The following is a 22,100-nucleotide window of genomic DNA, read 5'->3' as shown; positions in this document are numbered from 1 at the left end:
TTACAATATATTTATCACATAATACAGTAATTACTATGTAATTACGTTACTAAAGTCGGGTTACGTATCCTAACAAAAAAATGTCAACAAAATATTCTACGTGACAGCTGGTTGTTCTCGAATGCGTCTCTCGCGTGATTAGGGAAGAGAACTTCAAATGCCACAATTTCTACTTCCGCATCCGGACAGAGGCATGTTGACAAACGGAGGAAAAAGAAGACGAACTGAGACTATTACCTTCTAGCAAGTTTGCCTGTGTGTTTGAAGAGACAGAAAGGAGTGAAAGGTAGTTATGTGTAAAAAGAAAAAAACAACAAAATCTCAATGAGCTAGTCCAGTGCTTTCTCACTCGGCACTAGTTTGCCAACTGAAGAGCGAATCTAATCTAAAGATAGCTGTCAAGTCATTTCGAGGTTTTGACTCATTGTTTCTGACGTCTTTTTGGATGGAAAACAATGCCTTGCGAATTTTAGGTTTCGTTGTTTAAACGTCCAAGTATTTTTATGCGCTTTCTTCACACTTGATATTAGCCGTAGCTGGGAGTGACATCAGTCAGACATTACGACGGTTATTCACTGGCCACAACATTAGGTGTATACAAACACAGGGATGCTGTAAATGTGAAATCCTGCAATCACGCAAACATTGTAGGATCAAAAACAAATGCAAAAGAAAAATGCTGCAAGTGGCAACAACACTGTTGTATTTTGCTGTGTCTGGGTTAGGGTATATTAAAAGTTTAACACTCTGGCGCTGTTGAGCTTTACTATCCATTCAGCCAAAAATGACCTCTTATAGACTGAGGCAGTCACTTTTGTGTTATATTTTATGACGTCTTTTAAATCTGTAAAGCTAACTTGTCATCATATCTTGTCATAAATGCAAAATATACATTCATTTTTAAGTCGCCAGTTTGTTTGCACGATGCACTTTTTGGCAAACGGGCAATGTTTTGTTATGTCAACATTGTGTCATTCGTTTGCACTTTTGGAGAGCACAGTAAGCCATAAACAATACCTTTAAATCCCAATATTAGCTTTTTTAAAATATCTCGAGACACATGGACAAATGACATAATCTGATTTAGAATGAAACAAGGAGTTAAAAAAAATATATTTTTAATGAATTTCAAGGTGCCCACAATCGAACCAAATGTACAATTGGATGTATATAATGAATACATTTCAAAAAGCTGAAGTTGACTTTTCTCCAAGGTATGCGTCCAGGCTGTTGATAACAGTGATGGATGGAGAAAGCCAAAGGCCTTCTGTGCCATGGGAAAACGGTACCCTGGCACCTGTGGACCGTCTTCGCTTCGAGAGGGCTGACAGTCCCACACCGGGTCTGGTGGAGGGAACGGAACCGGGTGAGGCGCGCCAACATTCAGCTGCAGATGTTGCATTTAGAGTCTAGCCTCAACTGGTCGCTTACTTTAAAAGTAGAATTTTCCCATACATCTCAATATTTGCAAACGCCATAATGTTAAATGTCAGGACACAGCAAGCCTTTTACATATAATTAATACCATTAAAGATGGTGGCGTTCGGGTGCATCTGGGGCGCTGCTATTATGCATGCTCAGTCTCTTGACAGGCTTTACGAGGACAGCTGATGGAACAGTCATCCTTGATTAAATGTTAGTGTTCAGTGTTTCCACCTGTGCTTTTCCTCCTTTGACAAGTCACAGTAGTGTCTGCAGGGAAAAGTACCCATTGTACCGTGAAGAAACATGCATACTAAATGACGTTGTCACTTATTAACTTGGGGTGAAAGCGTTCACGTGTTGACTTGCTACAGACAAACTGTTGCCTTCCACACAGCATCATGTAGTTTAAGTTGGGGGTTTTTAATGCTCTAAAAATATTGATCAGTCTTTCTCCAGCTCATTGGCTCATTGAGATCACACTCGTGTATCCATTCTCCCGCCAATGAGCATAACTGTGGTTCACACAGGTGCTGGTCAGAAGAGTGCCATGTTTGTTCATGCACAGTCTTTTGAGGATCTGACTGCAGAGGCTGAAGAGCCTCACGGGGATGCCGAGGTGCTCAAATCCCGAGACTGTGCAGAGGAGATCAGAGTGCTGGTGGGAGATGAAAGGGCCGAGGAGCAACACGGCATTCCATCAGACTGCAGGACTAAAGAGGAGGATGTGTCCAGCGAGGCATGGAGGAGCCACAAGAAGCACATGTTTGTGCTGAGCGAGGCCGGAAAGCCAATTTACACCCGCTATGGCACAGAGGAGGCTCTGTCCAGCACCATGGGTGTGATGATGGCCCTCGTGTCCTTTGTTGACGCTGAGAAGAATATCATTCGCTCTATTCACGCAGGTCAGAACAAACGCTTGTTTTCTGAAACAAAATCATTGGTTGAAAGTAGGGGTGTAACGATTCATTTTAATAAGGATTTGATTCGATTCGTATTACCATTTGTGGTTGCTGATCCGATTCAAGGACGGTATTGATTCATTTACAACGATGTGATCCGAAACGATTCAGTAACTTTCAATCGGTTCAGTAACTTTTTTAGCCAAAAATTTAACCAGTGTGACTGTCAAATAAATACCTGGATACTGGACAGTGCAGGTGAAGTTTCCTAGATTCCCGTTAACAAACTGTCTTCAACACAATAGTCATTTATTGACAATCCCTAATATAAACAACCAGCGGTTACAGCGGCATTGGCAGCCAGAAATTTTTCACTGCGGCACAGCGGCACTTCCCGTGCGAGCTCCCCGCACCATGACACAGCAGTCTGGGCACAGTGAGGGGGAACTACCGTCGTAGCCAACGTCCACTGTGAAACTAACTTCACCACGGTACACGGCGGACATGTCTGCATGGTGGTGTTGCCTTTTCTTCTTCTTGCGAGTGGCGGGAGTCGAGCGGCAACCAATTCTGAGGCCCATTACCGCACCTGCCGTGATGGAGTGTGGCCCAGAGGTACAAACACTATATGGCAACCGGATTGTCCCGATCTCGTGGTGGAAGCTGATATTATCCTGTCTTCTATCTATTTCCCTATCTCAAAATGTTGACAATAATGTTGTTTATCAGCAATATGTAGGACAAATATCGTTCAGCAAAATGTGTTATCATGACAGGCCGAGTTTTCGCTCTTGTTTTTATTACTGTTTCATGTAATATTTGTATTTAGTGTTTTTACTATTGCATTTACATCCTTCCTTTGTTCTTTGTATAATTGACTTGCAATGCGTCGTAGGAACGGAACTGGTTCGTAACCCAAAGACCACCAGTACTGTGCATGTCATCTGTTAGCAGAGTTGACATGTGGTACATTATGACTTAATTCCTCAATAAACATCGTAAATACATAGTATTTTATTGTTGAACTTGCTGTATTTTTATCGTTGAATGGCAGTTAAGATCGTAGGCCTGACTGTGCATGTGACCTCTTTTGACAGATGGATGTAAAGTGGTTTTCCTCACCAAGAGTCCGCTGGTCCTGGTGGGAGTTTCCCGTACCTGTCAGTCAGACAAGGAGCTTCTGAGGGAGCTGCAGTATGTCTATTACCAAATTGTTAGCCTACTCACCCTCACCCAGCTCAACCACATCTTCCAGCACAAGCAGAATTATGACCTACGACGCTTACTGGCTGGTTCAGAGTATCTCACTGACAACCTGCTGTACCGGCTGGACCACGACCCGGGCCTGCTGCTAAGCGCTGTCACCTGCCTGCCTCTGGCCAGCTCGTCCAGGGACGTCATCTCCTCCAGCCTGCAGGCTGCCAAGTCCAAAAACCTTGTGTTCTCTATTCTGCTGGCAGGAGACCGCCTGGTCACTCTGGTTAGGAAAAAGGACCAGTTCCTGCACCATATAGACTTGCACCTTGTCTTCAACCTTGTTGGCTCCTCCTCGTCTTTTCGGGAGGGTGAAGGCTGGACACCAATTTGTCTGCCAAAGTTCAACACTGCAGGATTCTTCCATGCTCATATTTCCTACTTGGAGCCCAAGTCCGAGCTGTGCCTTATTCTAGTGTCAACGGATCGAGAGGACTTTTTTAACATGTCTGATTGCAAGCAAAAGTTTCTAGACAGGCTAAGTAAACGCAGTGCCTATCAAGCCCTGAAGGAGGGGCTGAAGTCTCCCAGCTATTCTTTGGCACAGATTGGCATCCCAGAACTCAGGCACTTCCTGTACAAATCAAAGAGCTCTGGACTGTATACCAGGTGGGCAGCAGAAATATCTTATCAAAATCCATTGGTTTTTTTTTTCATTGTTAGTCATTCTAATTTTTATTTTTTTTTGTAGTTTGCCGAACACGTTTTGCAAGAACGGGTGTCGTTATCATGAATTGCTTTGACAAGCACTTCGATTGTGGAGTGTGAATAAAATAACAGAACCCAAGAAAGAGAGTGGATAAAATCCATAAAATGTAACAAAAAACTGATTACAGGGTTCCCAAAATAGCCCGCAATAAGTGAAATCTGCAAAGTGGCCAACTTCATTTTTTTTTACAATGATTCAATTTGTTTCAAAGCTGTTAAAGCCCTCACCATATACTTTATTCACATTTCTCAGACAGGCATGAACTTTATCTCACATTTCTTTCTTGTTTAAACACTCTCCAAAAAGTTTAAACCTTGGTTTGAATGTTAACAATCAACCTACGGGTCAGACACAAGAAATGATTAAGACACCCACGCGTATTTCCTCCTCCTGCGACCGTGCCTTTTCGTCCTACGGCAGGGCACAAAGGAGATCGATTGGTCTACAGCCAATCAGGACGCAGAAAACAATGGGCAGTGCAGACAGACGAGAGAGGGAAGAGAGTGACACTCAACTTCCCACAATGCAATTCTTCTTAAAGGGCCAGGCTCAGATTCCTTTCTGTGCAATCTGGTGTAACGTTGCAGCTCGGGAGCCTGCACACATCCTAAAATATACGGACCCAAAGTCAAAAGTTATCAATGTGGGGGGTTTCTCCAAATACAGATTGTAAAGGAAATATCAACAATAGTTTATCGTGAATCAGTGTGAAGACTGTGTGTTCTGATGGGGACTTAAAAAGAAGCATATCATACCGCCAAAACGATTGCAAAGCTACATCTTGTGAAAGAATCACTGAATAATATTGCGTCGGGAAAGTCAAAGGGTAATGGGTTTTTTTTTCTGCCACCAGTCCAGAGTTTCCTGAGGTGTACCAGTCAGATGAAGAGCAGGAGAGGCTAATGAGTTTGTACCAGGACCTTCACAGTTACTTGCACCATCCAACCAGACCCTTACGCTACTTTTACCGCTGTGGTGAAACTGAAAACATGATGGCCTGGGTAAGTGACGTGTTGACACCCCTCACATTTTGACAACCATTTTATTATATGCTTTGACGGCAGTAGATATTTACTATCCACTGAAAATGATTCAACACACGGCCATTATTGTCTAAATAGCTGGCAACACAAGTAGGCCTGTCACAATAACACATTTTGTTGGATGATAATTGTCCTACAAATTATTGCTGATAAACAATATCATCGTCAACATTGTTTACAGTAGAGACCATTTTTTCCGTCAATGTAATGATAATATATAATAATGCGAGTACGCTGTATTAAAAGCAATAAACTCTAATTTCTCAAGAGTATGTAATATTGTAATTGGAATGTCAAGAGCTTTTAAATAAAAGAAATTAAACAAACATAATAAATGAAACAAACAAAAAAAATCCACAATGAAAATAAAATGGACTCTCAGCCTCTTTTAACAAAAATTGCACTTAAATAAAAATCACAACCAAAAACAAAAGAAAAACACTCCAATAATAGTCAAATGGAGTATTAAGTTTTTGTAAATGAAATTGCACTTCAATAAATAACAAACATGAACAGAAACGCAAATGAATGACACTATAGGGGTGATGCCTGCTGTTGCGTGGCTTCACGCGGGACACAGCGGTGCCAAAAAATGACAGGACTGCTTCACGGGTGGGGGAGGGGGACAGTGCATACCCACGCGGGAACAATGCGTTTCACGCCTGCTGTTGTTGCGCACTGTGCCAAGTGCGTAATTTATACGTAAACGGAACGCAAACTGTGCGCAAACTTGTCTTCGCGCTTTTCAGGTGTGCCATAAATACATGAGTAAATGACACGCATTGCCAAATTGCGCGACAATACGGATGCAAAATGCGTGCAAGCGTAATCGCCGCTTTACTCCTCACTTGCGCCACTATGTGTGTGCACTTGCCGGCGGCCCCGCCTCCACCCACTGGGCCAGAGGTTCCTGAGATTAAAAAAAAAAAAAAAGAAAAAAAAAAATTTGGCGAGATGAAAAAAAGTCACATCCATACTGTGCCGGAGTAGTAAACAGTTGCATCCAGACGCCGTCATCTTCCGCTTTTCAAGGCTCTTTTAGACGTACCAGAATGTCCGTCCGTCCAAATGTTCAGATATTATGTTGGCTTATGGTCACAGCTCACCTCTGATCACGTGATGGCTGCGTTTGGTCGGTGACGTCACCGTTCTCGTATTGCCTGCCTACAAGTTAACGACAAGCCGGCGGTTTCAGATTTTCCCACTCTGGAAGCCTTTTTTTAAAAAAAAAAAACACAGTTTCAGTTGACCCAGAACGCCGTTCTCGTGTGGATGAGAGGCTGAAACCATCAAACACTTTGCTGTGCCCCCTAGAGAATTGCCCATGTGGCCCCTTGCTAGAGCCGCCACTGACCAAGATGATTACACCTTGTCTACAGTCAAGCACGGTGACAGAAGCGTCATAGTTTAGGGCATGAGTACTGCTGGCACTGGGGAGCTGCGGTTCATAGGGGGAAAACAAATTTCAACTAGATTTACTGTAAATAATTCAGCACACAGCCATTCTTGAAATGCCCTAATAACTTAATGCCCTTTTTTTCTCTGCCCTCTCCCCGCAGGTGACAAGCGGCTTTGAGCTTTACTTGTGTTTCAGTCCCCTGGGCACAAAGGCGTTGGCTATTTCTGCTGTCAACAAACTGCTGAAATGGATCAGGAAGGAGGAGGATCGCCTGTTCATCCTGAGTCATCTCACCTACTGAGGCTTCTTTGCACAAAGCCTGCACGTAAACGACCTGCGATGGCGCACAGATTCTGTGTCCGTTTGGGTGTCGCAGGCTACGCACGTCTCGTTTCCGCTACATTAATTCACAGTTATGTGATAAACGCAGGTATTGTATGATAGTAAATTCCAGCTCTTTTTAGCTGCTTGTTTTTAAAAAACTATTTTTTAGTATGGATAAAAGCATCATACTGTATATATACTGTACCTTCCATCGTGACAACTATTCCACAGAAAGTCTAACAGGCTTCAGTGGTGAAACATAATAACTGCGAGTTACCGCAGCCCTGTTGTGTTTGCTGCACAGGATGACCGTTAACCATGACGACCGTACGCGTATCCTTGAAGAAAAGAAAGCACTCCCGAAAGAAATGTCATGAATTTACAGCGTTTATTTTATGAAACTATCGTCTTTAGTGTAAGGTTACCAATCTGCATTGTGTGTTTTAATTTAAACGCCACTGAATTTATGAGTTGATTCCAAAGCATTAATCAGTTTGTGTTTGGGTAAATTGATCTTTTCACGCAGCGTTACTCTTGGCTTCTCTCTGCCTGCTTTACGCAGTGGTTTGCAATCTTTGTTCAGTCAAGTACCCCATCTGGAATATTGATTTCAGCCAGGTACTATCACCCCAAACCAGAGCAAAGCATTTTTGTTTGGGGTGGAAAAATGATATCACAATGCTGCAGCGTCAGTGTCTTGATTTGTTATTGTCTAAAACAGTGTTCTTTGACACAGTAGGAAATAACACATAATACAAGTTACTCAAATTTCAATTTACAGTCATTTCAAATGTAAAAACCTGAAATTGTAAGTGAAGAAATAATTAACTTTTAATTGCACACATAAAAAATATCCTCTTTTGGGATTACAATGCAAATTTGTTTTTAAATGCAAATACAAATGTATTTGTCAACATGTATTTCACACACGTTTCTCTTTCATATACGCTGCCGGTCAAAAGTTTTAGAACTCTCCAATTTTTATGGAGGGAAAAGCTCCATTTTGAAGTGTGAAGATGGTGTGTCTCTCTTTTGTTGTTAATTCCCTTTTTTCTTGCCACTTTTGTAGCAACAAATGACTTTCTCCAGTACAATGCTGTTCACCAGGGTATGAAACAGGATGATTCTGAAATATACATTATTTTTTCCGTTTTGGGTAATCTTACTTTTTTTTAACCTCTGGCACTTCACTACTTACCTTGTACCATTTCAGGCTTTTCGTTGGATTTGAACCACTTGAATTTCAATAAATAACTGGAAACATTGGGCTGTTCTAAAACTTTTGACCGGTAGTGTATATAAATCAATCAATCAATCAATCAATCAATCAATCAACAGGAGATCAACTACTTCCCCCACTCTGGAGTACCTCCAAGTACCCCCATTTGAGAACCAGTTCCTGAACTCCTATGCAGAGGGGATTCTAGAGTCTGTAGTTTGTCTGTAATTCACAGGACCCTCAAACCAGAGTTCATCACCATTAAGTTCAAAGTTCGTCAGCCCTCAGGGAGGGGGGGCCCCGACTGGGCTGGGGTCCCACGCAGTAGCCTGCCTTGCCGGGTGGCAAGCAGCGCCCCGCTCATATGGCCTTGGTGCAAAGTAGTGCAGGTCAGTTGCAGCTGCACTATGGTATAAAAAATACTGTATACTTTATTTAATTTATGTCTTAACTGTAATGATGTTTTAATGTACAGTAAGACCGAGTGACACTGAAGCAGTTATGTTACCGGGCAAACTGTTCTTGCCAGGGAACCATCATATTTAGGTGGAGTGGGCCTGCATCAAACAAACTGTACTTCTCTGTTTCCTAAACAAGTTAACCTAAGGAAACTTTACAGTACATTAGCTACACCTGCATACCCTAATGAGATGTGTTTTAAAAAAGTAAACCATCACAAAGATACAGTAGTTGTGCTAAGGTTTGGCACTGGGGTATTCATTAAAGAATAGCTTCATTGTGGTTGCAGTTGTCCGTGCACAGCATTATACTGTAGTGTCATGAGAGGTGTGTGTTTGGATTACCTACAACTGGTGCAACACGTGCGGTTGCATACAACCACAATAATACCTTCATTTGAGTGACACCGTCATTGATGCCAATATCGACACGTTTGTTGCTTTGAACCATTGGACACAGGCAATTGCCTAGGGCTCCGAGATTTCCAGAGGCCCACAAACTTCTCATAAAAAACAATTGCTTTTTCCCCCAACATTTAAAGTGCATGCTACTGTTTCAGTCTTAATTCACGTGCTTAAAACTACATCAAAATGCGTAATCTTATCATGATCGTTTCAACCGCCCCCCTCCCTACTCATGCAGTGGACTATTTCATGGTTCCGGAAGACGGGAGCGAAACAAACTTGGCGCGGTTTGGGGAAAAATGTAAAAAATGTAAAAATTGTAATCAATTAAAAAAAAGATGTGGAGGGCCCCAAATGTCTAACTACAGCCTAGCTTCCACCAATGCGTGGCTTCATGTGGACAACACTGCAGGGGGGGAGGGAGGGAGGAGGAGCGAGCAACCTTGCCCAAGGTCGGGACGTCCAATAGTGTGGAGAAAACCAATACAGTAGTGATGGAAATTTCGGCTTTTTTTGAGAGTCGGTTCTTTTCGCTCGGCTCATTAAAAAGAACCGGCTCCCCTAATTTTTGAGTTATTACCAAATGCTGTGTATTGTGAAAAATTACTCATGTAAAAAAATACATTATATCAAATGTTTATTGTTCAAATGGATGTATTTAAACCTCAATGAACAGTTACAAAAATATATTAGAAGGTTATATTACAAAATGCAAAAAACACAGGTCAAAATAGCTAAAATCTTGTCATGCTAATTTGTCACGAACGACTCTGCTCTAAGAGTACCACAGCGTGATTAACCCCGCCCCTCCCCCTGCTCAGTGTCGACACAGAGACGCCGCCACATCTTGACCAATGGCATTCCTTTTAACAGAAAAAAAGACGAGGGGGAAAAATCGGCTCCCAATTGGCTCCCGACCGTCCGAACCGGCTGCTGCCCTTTATTTCAAAGAGCCGTCTCGTCCAGCCGATTCGTTCGCGACCGACACATCACTACAATACAGGTTGCATTTACCAGCCCTCAAGAAGACGACTACTCTTGTCTACCGAAACACTGAACTCTTCCCACAGTTATAGAGTTCAGATAACTGAGCGCAGGGATGGCGACGACCTGTACAGGTAAGATGATAAATTACTTTTTTTTTTAAACTGGTTATATATTGATTTAATTACCGTATTAAGCATGATAACCATCAATCTGTAAAAAAAAGAAAACACTTCCGATTAATCTGAACTTCTAGTGCAATAAACTTGATGACTGGCTCACGGAAGTACTGCGCAGTTTAGATGTTGCTCTTCAGGTTTGTGCAGCAATTGGAATATTACTATCACGTCGACCGCAGTGTACAAAAGAAGCATGCTTCTGCTGAAGTACCCGTAATACGCAGATTAAAAGAAAAAACATCGGGAACGCAAACATAGGCAATTATTTCAAACCAATGCCGCAACACGTTCAACATAACGACGTTTTGCACCTTTTCAAAGCCCTGTGGATGCAACTTCATTGGTCGATGAGGCCTGATGATCCTCTTCATGACCAACAGTAAGGGTGGGCCATACTGCAAATTTGGTATTGAGCTGACGGGTCAAAACGGCAAACACATTGCTGCCAAACAAACAGGTTTTTCATCAAATTTTATGAACAATTTAGCAATATACACTGCTCAAAAAAATTAAAGGAACACTTGGAAAACACATCAGATCTAAACTGGGGGAAAATGATGTTGAATATGTTTCCTGATAATAAGTGGGTGATGTATTAGTAACAAAATGATGCCACATCATTTGATAGAAATGAAAATGATCACCCTATAGAGGGGGGAAATCAAAGACACCCCAAAAATGAAAGTGAAAAAATGATGCAGCACACTGGTCCATTTAGCTAAAATGTCATTGTAGCAACTCAAAATGATTCTCAGTAGTTTGTGTGGCCCCCACATGCTTGTACGCATGCCTGACAACGTGGGGGCATGCTCCTAATGAGACTATGGATGGTGTCCTGGGGGATCTCCTCCCAGATCTGGACCAGGGCATCACTGCGGTACCTGGACGCATGGAGGAGATTCCAGGAGACAGGTAGTTACTCCAGGAGAGCTGGACAGGGCCGTAGAAGGTCCTTCTACTCTCAGCAGGATCGGTATCTGCTCCTTTGTGCAAGGAGGAACAGGATGAGCACTGCCAGAGCCCTACAAACTCTGAGTACAAGCACGTGGGGGCCACACAAACTACTGAGAATCATTTTGAGTTGCTACAATGACATTTTAGCTAAATGGACCAGTGTGCTGCATCATTTTTTCACTTTCATTTTTGGGGTGTCTTTTATAGGGTGATCATTTTCATTTCTATCAAATGATGTGGCATCATTTTGTTACTAATACATCACCCACTTATTATCAGGAAACATATTCAACATCATTTTTCCCCCAGTTTAGATCTGATGTGTTTTCCAAGTGTTCCTTTAATTTTTTTGAACAGTATATAAACACGGCAATATAAAACAATGTCAACCAAAAGAGTAATATTTCCTTTCCCTTCTTCAAAAACTACGATGAGTGGTCCTTGGGTTCCAAACAAGTTCCGTTCCTAGACTGCGATGTACGTCAAGCTGTGGTGTAATTTGGATTTTATACCTAAAGCACAGTTGAGTCTGCCGATGTTGTTTTTGCAGTAAAGAGATTGTCACTTGACCGCCTCCTCGTCATCCGAGTAGATGCTACGATACCATCGTTATCCTTGACGATGGTCACGACAGTCCAGCATTGAGAGTCGTGTGGCTGCGCGCTAGCCGCACATCCTGTCTTCTTCCACTCTATCGAGTTCTCCGTTTACGGCCCAAAATGAAAAGTTTTTAATGAATTTCTGGGAGTGCGTAGGTAACCTTGAAAGGCCGTAACACCTAACCCTTTAGGCCTTTTATTCCGAAAGCCCTTCTGTGTCCGAGGACTTATTCCCCGAAATTGCAAACAATTTAAAAATTTAAGAAAATGAACAAAACAAAACAAAAAGGCAAGATAGATCTGTCCATCCCGAACAAGCAGCAAGGAACCTATGATGACCAAAGCGCCGATGTATTGTTGGAAAAGTTCCATCCTGATGTGATTCTGTACCAGTCATCCGTGTTAGTGTGCCAGGCTGCTGCGTGTTGAGGAACGTGCTGCGTTCAGAACAGCAAGATGAGTTTTAGACTAGGTGCATCTTCTCAATTTCAGTCATGTTTTATTAAACACGAGCAGGGTGAGGCTAACCAGATCCGTCATGTCCCCTTGGCTTTCAAACACCACCTCGAAACTCACTTTCGCCTGTTAAAATCTAACGCAACAGCAACGTAAAAGTGATAGCGTCATACCCTTTCCACATGGTAGTTGTGTTTTCAGAAAATAGTTTCTTGCTTTTAGGTTTGTTTTGCTGCTGACTTCAGTGTTGAAAGTTGATGGAATGCTCTGACACGAGCAGACCATCAGCCCGTGGACGTCATTCCCCTTGCAAGGCACGTAGTGGTTGTGACATGAATGTCAACTAGAGAGGCCGGCGTTTGTGAGTGCAGCCTAACTGTGATGCACCCGGTTAATGATCGACCAGGTAACGTCTGCTCATGATGGAGACAAAGTTTCAAACTGGAAATAAGGATCATGCGTCGCGTGCAACTTGAAACCAACACTACCGACACATTCAGACAGTAATACAGTACTTTACTGGCATAGCCTACTTACCAATAACAGAATCCGATTCAAATGATTTTCTATTTGCAGATAAATAGACCACATCCCGTGGGAGTCAAGTGGCAGATAATGACAGACGTACAATAAATGTCTGATTCACTACAAACAGCGTGAGGTAATATTTACACAATCCAACTGAGAGTCATGATGGTGCGGCTCGCTGAGGGTAGTAAACTGTGACTCAAGCTGTTATTAGTGTCACTTCCTGCAAACTGTCTCGTCATCATTGACTTTTGGTGAACGAGTCATAAATAAGCCATGTTACACAATACAAGTAGATGGATGGATGGATGGTTTTATTATTATGTATTCAGAAAGGAATCTTTAAGGTTGAAAATTGAGTGCACTACTTGGATGCAGCCAGCACAGTCACCGTGCATTTAATCTCGACTAGTTCACATGGAATGGCATCAAAACAGGAGTTTAATTTAGTCAGAGAGACGATCCCATCCCATTAGAAATGATATAAAAAGTCCAGTCGTCTCTCACCATTGAGCAGTTCTAATTTCACGGCTTCACTCTATCACAGATTTTCAGAACTACAGTATATTCATGAATAAATCATGCTGTTTTGTGGTGAATGCAGCCTATTATTACTCAAAACATCCATCCATTTTCTATGCCGCTTATCCTCACTAGGGTTGCGGAGGTATGCTGGAGCCTATCCCAGCTGACTTCAAGCGAGAGGCGGGGTACACCCTGGACTGGTCGCCAACCAATCGCAGTACTCAAAACATATGCATCTTTAAACTAATGTTCGGCATTTTTTTGCCAAAATGAATTATTTTCAAACATAAAAATGGTTAAATGAACTAAAATAAAAAGATGAATTAAAAAACGCATTCAAAGACGATGATGTAGTATTCTGCACTAGTCACTATTTTGACTGCATTTTACTGTATTTTGAACTGTGATGAGAGAGCCTGAGGCCCATTGTGCCAACCGTCCACAAGCATCATCACATGTTGCAGCCTGATAATGCGCGGCCCCATGTTGCAAGGATCTGTACACGATTCCTGGAAGCTGAAAACGTCCCAGTACTTGCCCGACACGTCACCCACTGAGCATGTTTGGGGCGCTCCGGATGCTCTCGGTGTGGACGGTATTGGAGGCAAATGGCGGTCACAGCAGATACTGAGGGGTATATACATTTTGGAGTGGCCTTTTATTGTGGCCAACCTAAGAAACACCTGTGCAATAATAATGCTGTCTCAGCAGCATCTCGATGGCACCTGTCAGGAGGACAAATTATGAATCGTGACTGATGAATGCTCACTAACACAGTGGTCGACAGATTTGTGAGCAATACTTGAGAGGGATGGGCTTTTTGTGTACAAAAAAATGTCTTCAGCTCATGAAAAATGGGAGCAAAAACCAAAGTGTTGTTTTTATGTTTTTGTTGAGTTGGGTATCATGTAAAAGTGACTTTGGGGTGTTATTTCTTGTCTAGAGGGCTCTAATAATGCTAAAAATCGTATTTAGGTCGTTAACAGGTTTTCTATGCTCTATCTACGAAAATGTTCCATTTATACATAAGGAAATTCACTTATCACGGTCGGGTCTGCAACCCATGAACCGTGCCAAACGAGGGATTACTGTACGATATATTGAATTAATCGATTAATTGATCATGAGTCGTAGATCGAGATGGCCATTCCCAGTTTACAGTGACGTTTATTTTTGTGATGGTGAAGACTGTATGTGATCATTTTCCAGGTATCATTGGCTGGCGTTAAAGATGCTTTTGTCCCGACGTCATACCTGGAGGTAACCCTGTTTTTGCGTGCTGCTGGCCCCTGTGTACCCCGGGGCGGTGATGGTCAACTGGACCCCCCAGTGGGGGACATGTGTCTGGCTTCAGACTCTTCTGGCCTTTGCCTCATCCGGCTGTCCCTCACTGGCCCCAAACCCAGTCAACTTCTCAGTGGTTTACACCATGCCCCTCTTCCAAGCACGGGGCCCCATCCAGAACATCGTCAACAACTCACTTTACCAGGAGGTTTACGTAGCTTCTCAGAATGTGATCGAAGCCGTCAACAGAAGCTTGGAGAAGACGTGGGGGCTTCGCACCGGCCCAGTGGGAAGTCCAGAGTGTCAGGTTTGCGATCAGTGTCAAATCGACAAAGACCCCAATTTCCCAGAGGACACCAACAACCAGGTGTTGCTGCTGGACACACTCTTCATGTATTTGTATTCCTGTGGAAGCTCCCAATATGGTGTGTGCTATTTTCACCAACTCAACGCTAACGGAGAGCCACCTACTATTTCCAAGTGTTTGTTCCGAGCTAATTCCAACTCTGCTGCCTACTGTCCTGACTGTGTGGCCAGCCCTCTTGGTACCAAAGTCACCATGGTGGAAGAGGGTCAGACGGTCTACTTCTTTGTTGCCACCACTGTCAATGAAAGTGTAACTCAGCGCTATGGTAGGAAGTCGATATCAGTCCGGCGACCGCTGGCAACAGAGGATGGCTTCTACAGTGATGTTCGGGGCCTCACCGTCCTCCCTGGGCTGAGGAGGACTTACCATATTGAATATGTCTACAGCTTTTTCACTCAGGAGTTCGTCTACTTCCTCTCGGTTCAAAGAGAGAGCCCGGATCAGGATTCATCGCCCTTTCAAACCCGCCTCGGCCGTCTGCCGCGCAATGAATGGGAGATGAAACGCTATCGTGAGGTCATCCTGGAGTGTCGTTTTGAACCTAAACGGCGGAGGAGGAATGCGGTCAGCGAGCCCTACAAGGATGTGGTCTACAATGTGGTTCAGGCGGCCCATTTTGGCAAAGCGGGCCGGGAGCTAGCGGAAGAGTTGGGAGCAGAGGAGGAGGATGACATCCTCTATGGGGTTTTTGCCGTCACCGATGACAATGGAGTTACCGAGCATGATTCGGCTCTCTGCGCCTTCCCTATGGACAACGTGAATAAAGCAATCGCTGTTGGGGTGGACGACTGCTGTAAATCTGGACCGGAGCAACTCTCTAGGGGGCTCTGCCACTTCCAGCCCTGTGAGAGCTGTCCTCATGAGGTGGGTCAAACACTTCCAGTACAATGGTTTACAATATGACCGAGCTATAATTTTAAAAGGAGCGGGTGAAAAAATTCAGCAGTTGGTGCCTAGTTGACAAGAAAACAGTGGGACGGTTGGTATAGCAAGGGGTGTGACGAGATCTCGCGAGATTAAAACGTGACATCTGTCTCATGGGCACTAGGCCTGGGACGATAATAGATAAATTCATCACACGATAAATGAAAAAGAACGGGATCATTTTGCTGGCCTCAATATATTGCCGTGTGCGTCCATGTCTGTTTTCTTCGTCTCCCGCCTCCAAACCGGCAGGAAAAGAGTTCCCTCAGTGCATTGATTTCAGTACCTCGGTGCTTCACGGCATGAATGGAGTGAGCGTTTTGCCAGTCTCTTTGGGTGGAGGCGGGGCCGCTAGCATACACACAAAGAGCGTCGCCTCGTCAGGAGGGATGCAAGGTAATGTAGTAGAACTTAAATGAATAGATCACAGTATGTTGTCATATTTTTGGATATTGTACTTTTCCTAAAAGTAATGTTAAAATCTCGTCTTCTAGAACCAATCTTGTGCATCGTCTCATCTTGTGACACCCCCTGCATAGCGTATTAAAAATGACGGGACAATGCACTTCATTTAGATGCGTCAATCCCATGAGGGCGCGCCAACAAAAAAACTGATCATTTTCTCAGTTTGGATATCCAAATGTGGCTGCACGGTGTCCAAGTGGTAGAGACTCAGAGTAGAAGCGCTGCTCCTCCGCATTGAGAGGAGCCAGATGAGGTGGCTCGGGCATCAAGGCACGTCCAACCAGTAGGAGGCCTCGGGGAAGACCCAGGACACGTTGGAGAGACTATGTCTCCCAACTGGCTTGAGAACGCCTCGGGATCCGCCGGGAGAAGCTGGACGAAGTGGCCGGGGAGGGGGGAGTCTGGACTTCCCTGCTTAGGCTGCTGCCCCTGCGACCCCACCTCGGATAAGCGGTAGAAGATGGATGGATGGATGGATGGATGGATGGATGGATGGAGAGTGTTCTTCTGCTTTTGCTACAGTATTGAAAATAGAAGCGTATGAAACTAACCCATGTAAGCCTGATTCATCTAGCAGCCTGACAATTCCAAGACAATAAATCCAGATGCTGTTCAAGAAGAGATGTTCAGCTTTTCAGCTTGCGGTGAAATGTCAGTCGGGTATTTGGTTTGGCACTCCATGCTAGTAAGAGACAATAAAATGCACCGTTTCACTGAGTTCCGAAGTTTATCCCCCGTTTGAGGTTTCCTTGTTGGTTTTGGCATCTCGTCTAGAAGGTAGATAACCTGCCAGCAGGACCGCCCCAACAAAAATATTCAAAACGTTAAGGCTGCCAATTACGTCACATGTGCCTCACAAATGTTTTTTTTTTTTTGTTGCTTTTTCTGCTTTGGACGATCGCTACATTCACCCTCAGTCCACTTTTACATTTTAGCTTAACTCTGTTGCATGAGTGCATGTCACATGATGAAATATTAGCTCACGTGGAGTCAGAGAGATTTACTCACTAACACACACACACACACTCACACACACACACACACACACACACACACTTACTAAGACCACATTTCTTTGTCAAGAAAACACTGAGTCGGTCTATTTGTGTAGATGATTATCATATTTGGATATTTATTCTATCAAAACACAATGAAGTGCTTTGTCTGTATAGCTGCAGTACGCAGTCACTGTTGGGTGTACTTAATCATTTGTCTTGCTCGACTAAATGACATTCATACTGATACCGACGCCGCAATGTTGTTATGTGCTGATACCGATACCAATCGGATACCTTCTTTTCTTTGGTCTTGTTTTAGCAATAGATTTGTAAACATATGCAGTCATTTGCTTTGTGTATATGGTCTGGTCCACTAAAGGGGGGGTGGGTCACAAGGAAGAAGTTCCTTTGGCCACAACACGCCTCAAGTTATGCAATGCTGCTGCCGCTGCTTTTTATTTGGAATTTGAATTTTATTCTGTGTCGTAAATATTTGCATATAGATTTTTCTCGATATATTTTTTATATTTACACACGTCTGCATGGGAAATGAGCTGCTTTATATCTCTTTGTACGCGTCCATAGTATAGTGACAATAAAAGACACGTAGACCTGTCACAATAACACTGGATGATAATTGTCCTACAAATTATTGTCGATAATTGATATTTTTTACAACAATTTTTTTAGACCATATTTTCATTAATTTTATGGCATAATAATGCAAGTACATCGTATCAAAAGCAGTAAACTTTAATTTCTCAAGAATAAAATTCATACAGTATATACTCTCGTCAACGCAATATCTTGGAGATGAATTATGAAGTGTTAGACATTTTTATGAAGTATTATGAAGAAGTAGAAGTATCTATTCATCTATCTAATCTATTATAAACAATCAGCGATTAGAGCGACACTTCCCGTGCGAACATCAGCCTCCCTCTGGGCTCCTCTGGCTCCTTCTGGTGGACAGAGGCAGCATCACAGTGCCATCCATCCATTTTCTATGCTGTTTGTCCTCCAATGAAATGCTTTGCTCAGGCGAAATGCATTATGGGTAAAGCTTTTTTTCATTTTAAACAAATTTTGGTACATGTTTGTATATTTATAAGGTATACATTTTGAGTGTTAAGTTGCTGTGTGATGAGTTTGGTGTTCTTTGGCAGATGACACTGTGAGTCACGCTGTCATGTTGATTAGTGACCACGAGGTTGTCGGGAGTTTTTTCATAGCTCATGATTGGCTCCTGTCAAATAAAGAGCTGCCTGGTCCTCACGGACTTGTGCACGCCGCAATATGCCATTTTATGACGTGGACATGTCCGGTGTGGCTTCCATTTTTTGTACAAATCAGTTTTTTCCTCTAAATGTAGTGGGTGCGGATTAAATGCTGGAATCTCTGGTAATTTTTTTGCATGTAAGTCGGCACCTGTGCCATTATGACACCGAGTTTCGGTACTCATCTCTACCAAAGTCAGCTGGGATAGGCTCCGGTTCACCTGGGACCTGAACAGGATAAATGGTCGAAAATGAATGAATGAATGAGCCTTTCCTGTCTCACCTTGGAAGTCACAGCCCACGCTGCATTGTCAAGTGCTTCTGGCCTTTTCACTAGAGCATGGAGAACAACGCCACGTGCAGAGACCACCCAACAATGGTTTCCAAGCCCTACTACAGAGTGGACCTGTTCAACCGACAGATGACAAACGTCCTGCTCACCTCCCTGTTGGTCACCACAATTGACAACAAGACTGTCGCCCATATTGGCACCTCCACCGGTCGATTACTGCAGGTGCAACACACGCATTTTTGAAACAAGCCAGTCTGGTGATGCAGCATGTCCTGTCCTGTTCTCATCATATATTGTGTTGGTGTTTGCAGCTCGTGCTGACAAGATCGAGTCCCATTATCTTTGCTAACTACTCTTTGGTGGAGAACCAGAGGGTCTCATCCATTGCTGCTGTTTACTCGTCAGAGTATCTCCTGTTTGTGGTTGGAGACAAGGTACGGAAGCCCTCACAGGCCTGTGAGAGAGGGTAACAATGTTCCCTTCAGCAGATACGCCCACGGGGTCAACAAACGTCCAACACGGTGGACATTACAATTACAAATAAGCGGAGAGTGTGACTGAACGACGCTCTAGAGACCTCACCAGGTTGTTTTTCCGTTAAGGTGGTGTGGCCTCTGTGAGAAAGAACAGAAAAATCAAGTTACATTTTTGAGTTGCCGTGGGTGCAGGGGTGTCCACACGTTTTCCAGCGAGGGCCACATACTGAAAAATGAAAGGATGCAAGGGCCACTTTGATATTTTGGAAAGCATATGCTCAAAAATGATATGTATTGCAGGAAAAAACTGTATCCAAGCTTTGTGATAAGAGTCAAAACGTGTATTATTAGTATGAACTTTGTGTTTTGCTCTTTTTTCCCCTTGTTTTTGCTGCTTTTTTTCACACTATTTCAGCTTCCTTCTTAAATAATCTTTGTAAATGTGCTTCTCGTAATATATTGTGACTTTATACCCATAATATTATAAGTTTTTGCCCAACCTAATTTCCCAAAAGTTACAACTTTATTTGGTTTTCTCATTTCAACATTTCGACTTTTTGCTATTTTAACCTTATGCTACTAAAATGACATCATTTTTCCTCATTATATTACAAGTTTATTCTGGTAAAATTGCGACTTTTTGTCTTGCTAGAATACGACTCTTTCTCATAAATATTTTGACTTTATATTATAAAATGAGTGCCGTCTTTTCCATTTTTCTTGGGTTTTTTTCAGGTTTCTTGTTAAATTATATTTTTATAATGTGCCATGGACCAATAAAAACAGCTGCGGGCTTCAAATGTCCCCCGGGCCGCTCCTTGGACACCCCTGCTGTAGCGTGTGCATGCTTGTGTGTGAGAGGAGCTATCACATCAAAAGCAGGGTTAATCTTGTGACACTATATGGCCCTGATTTGCTGATTTTACTTCCATTTTGGTCAACTATTTATGATTAAGGTTACATGAGAACTAAATTGCGTTAAATGAGCTTGCATGTGACGTGATATTGAGAAAAGACAACGGTCTCAGGCTGCTGCTTAATTTGGGCTAATATCAGGAAACAGTCTTTGTCCTCTGATTGAATTAAAGAGTGAATTCATCTCTCCACCAGATGATTCAGGTTCCCCAGAGAGGACCAGGCTGTCAACACTTCCTGACCTGTGCCGCCTGTCTGACAGCCCCTAAATTCATGGGCTGTGGCTGGTGCTCGGGTGTCTGTTCATGGGAGAGCGAGTGCTCTCACCGCTGGAGGAATGAGTCCTGCCCGCCGGGGATCACCGGGGTCAGGCTTGTTCTCGACCCCGTTTTAAAATCAATCATTTGCTAACTCACAGAGATGATTTATTTCAAAGGAGTGCTACATATTCTGCTTCATTGACGCAGTTTTTTCCACGGACTGCTCCCCCTGATGGTCAAACAGAGCTGACAGTGTGTGGATGGGAGTTCCAGTCCCCCCTAAGACCCGCTATTACGTCCAGAACCCACCAAGTACGACTGGGACAGACCGTATGCGCTGTGCTTCCAGTCAAGAGTAACAACACACAGTGAGTCACTACAGTACTGCACGAGAGCTCCGGTAAATACTGTAAATATGCTCAGAGAGCCGTCATCGTGTCCTTGAACTTCTGCAGTGCAGCACCTGATACATCTGAGTACTAATATAAAGCAGAAAACTACTGTAGCAGCGTAAAGCCTTTATATTTCACAAACCATGATATGATGACGGAAATATTTTTGTGTACTGTTTTTTGCAGCCTGGTGTGTAAGATTCGCTCCAGCGCCGCTGACCTGTCAAAACCAGTCAACATTACAGTGGAAGTGCATGAGGGCAAGTTGGAGGGACGCTACTCTATTGACGGGAAGGCAGAAATTCCAGGCTTCACATTTCTGGTAACCAGTGGCCTTCAGTGGAGACTTAAGCGACCCAATCCACCTCGAAATACCACCACTAGCATGTCACAATTATACAAAACATCAATAATATACGAAAACGCAATATAACAATGTGTGGCGTTACAGAATTGGGGATGAATACCATTGTTAGCGAAACAACAAACCCAGTTAACCCATTATCTCCGAATACATCGTCTCTAAATAACTCCAGACCGCTACACTACAACATTGTCTGGAGTTGTTTAGAATCAATATTCATCTAATAACATGACACAAAGTTAAATAAAATACGTCACATATACCACACACTTTTTTAGCCTGCGAGCTACTTTTAAAATGACCAAGTCCCAAAGATCTACCTACTACTATAACTATAGAAAGTATATTTCTTTTTACTATATTTATTTAATAAAATATGAGTATATATTCATGTAGGTTATACATGCATATCAGGAGTGCACGCACTTTCTCAGCATGCAAGTACAAGTCTAAATAAAACATAAAAGTCTATAAAACATATACAAAATGTAAGCAGTAAACTCTGGAATTCTATTGTAAATATTCATGATTAGTATTTCACGTTCACATTTTCAAAGATGACAGGTCATCAAAGTAGTTGCTATCATAATTCACTTCAATATGGAAATAAAGATCATTGCACATAACTGCTGAGTAGTTGTGTACTAGTGAGTGAGTACTGCTAATATGTCAGTCACATTAGCTACGTCACGTTCATTAGCACACACTTCATGTATTACATCCAGT

At 42.9% G+C, this 22,100-nt stretch overlaps 2 protein-coding genes across 9 annotated transcripts in view; both read left to right on the top strand.

The window, feature by feature from the left end:
• Window positions 1-164: 164 nt before the first annotated feature.
• mon1a (MON1 secretory trafficking family member A) lies at window positions 165-7,038 on the top strand. Of its 5 annotated transcripts, XM_054785076.1 has the most exons (6): window positions 165-286; window positions 1,215-1,366; window positions 1,953-2,327; window positions 3,422-4,187; window positions 5,141-5,288; window positions 6,890-7,038. In XM_054785076.1, exons 2-6 carry the CDS (start codon window positions 1,243-1,245, stop codon window positions 7,028-7,030), a joined length of 1,554 nt encoding a protein of 517 aa, XP_054641051.1. In that variant the 5' UTR covers window positions 165-286; window positions 1,215-1,242; the 3' UTR covers window positions 7,031-7,038. The 5 variants fall into 5 exon arrangements, with proteins under 5 accessions (XP_054641051.1, XP_054641055.1, XP_054641054.1 ...); XM_054785080.1 differs by lacking the exon at window positions 1,953-2,327; XM_054785079.1 differs by lacking the exon at window positions 1,215-1,366 and having other exon boundaries at window positions 168-286.
• A 1,479-nt stretch (window positions 7,039-8,517) lies between these two features.
• mst1rb (macrophage stimulating 1 receptor b) overlaps window positions 8,518-22,100 on the top strand; it is a 37,839-nt gene continuing 24,256 nt past the window's right edge. For 3 of the 4 annotated variants that reach the window (XR_008572269.1, XR_008572268.1, XM_054785075.1), the window contains exons 1-7: window positions 9,621-10,253; window positions 14,570-15,875; window positions 19,013-19,189; window positions 19,279-19,401; window positions 20,554-20,724; window positions 20,826-20,986; window positions 21,197-21,332. Coding sequence is in view for 2 of the 4 variants with exons in the window: in XM_054785075.1 (XP_054641050.1) it covers window positions 14,670-15,875; window positions 19,013-19,189; window positions 19,279-19,401; window positions 20,554-20,724; window positions 20,826-20,986; window positions 21,197-21,332 (1,974 nt within the window). In the remaining 2 variants the exon portion in view is untranslated. Of the gene's footprint in view, window positions 8,662-9,620; window positions 10,254-14,569; window positions 15,876-19,012; window positions 19,190-19,278; window positions 19,402-20,553; window positions 20,725-20,825; window positions 20,987-21,196; window positions 21,333-22,100 lie in introns of those variants that run through there. The other variant, XM_054785074.1, reaches the window with a different exon arrangement.

Source organism: Dunckerocampus dactyliophorus, chromosome 8, assembly GCF_027744805.1.
Source record: "Dunckerocampus dactyliophorus isolate RoL2022-P2 chromosome 8, RoL_Ddac_1.1, whole genome shotgun sequence".
In the NCBI taxonomy this organism is placed as follows: Eukaryota; Metazoa; Chordata; class Actinopteri; order Syngnathiformes; family Syngnathidae; genus Dunckerocampus; species Dunckerocampus dactyliophorus.
This window is presented reverse-complemented; position numbering and strand designations above follow the sequence as displayed.

What these genes read in the sequence shown, in the direction of transcription:
- mon1a (XM_054785076.1), top strand. Translation starts at nt 1,243, where the DNA reads ATGGATGGAGAAAGCCAAAGGCCTTCTGTGCCATGGGAAAACGGTACC. An exon ending in AGCTCTGGACTGTATACCAG is followed by an intron (nt 4,188 to 5,140) that starts GTGGGCAGCAGA and finishes TTCTGCCACCAG; the next exon opens with TCCAGAGTTTCCTGAGGTGT. An exon ending in CTGAAAACATGATGGCCTGG is followed by an intron (nt 5,289 to 6,889) that starts GTAAGTGACGTG and finishes CTCTCCCCGCAG; the next exon opens with GTGACAAGCGGCTTTGAGCT.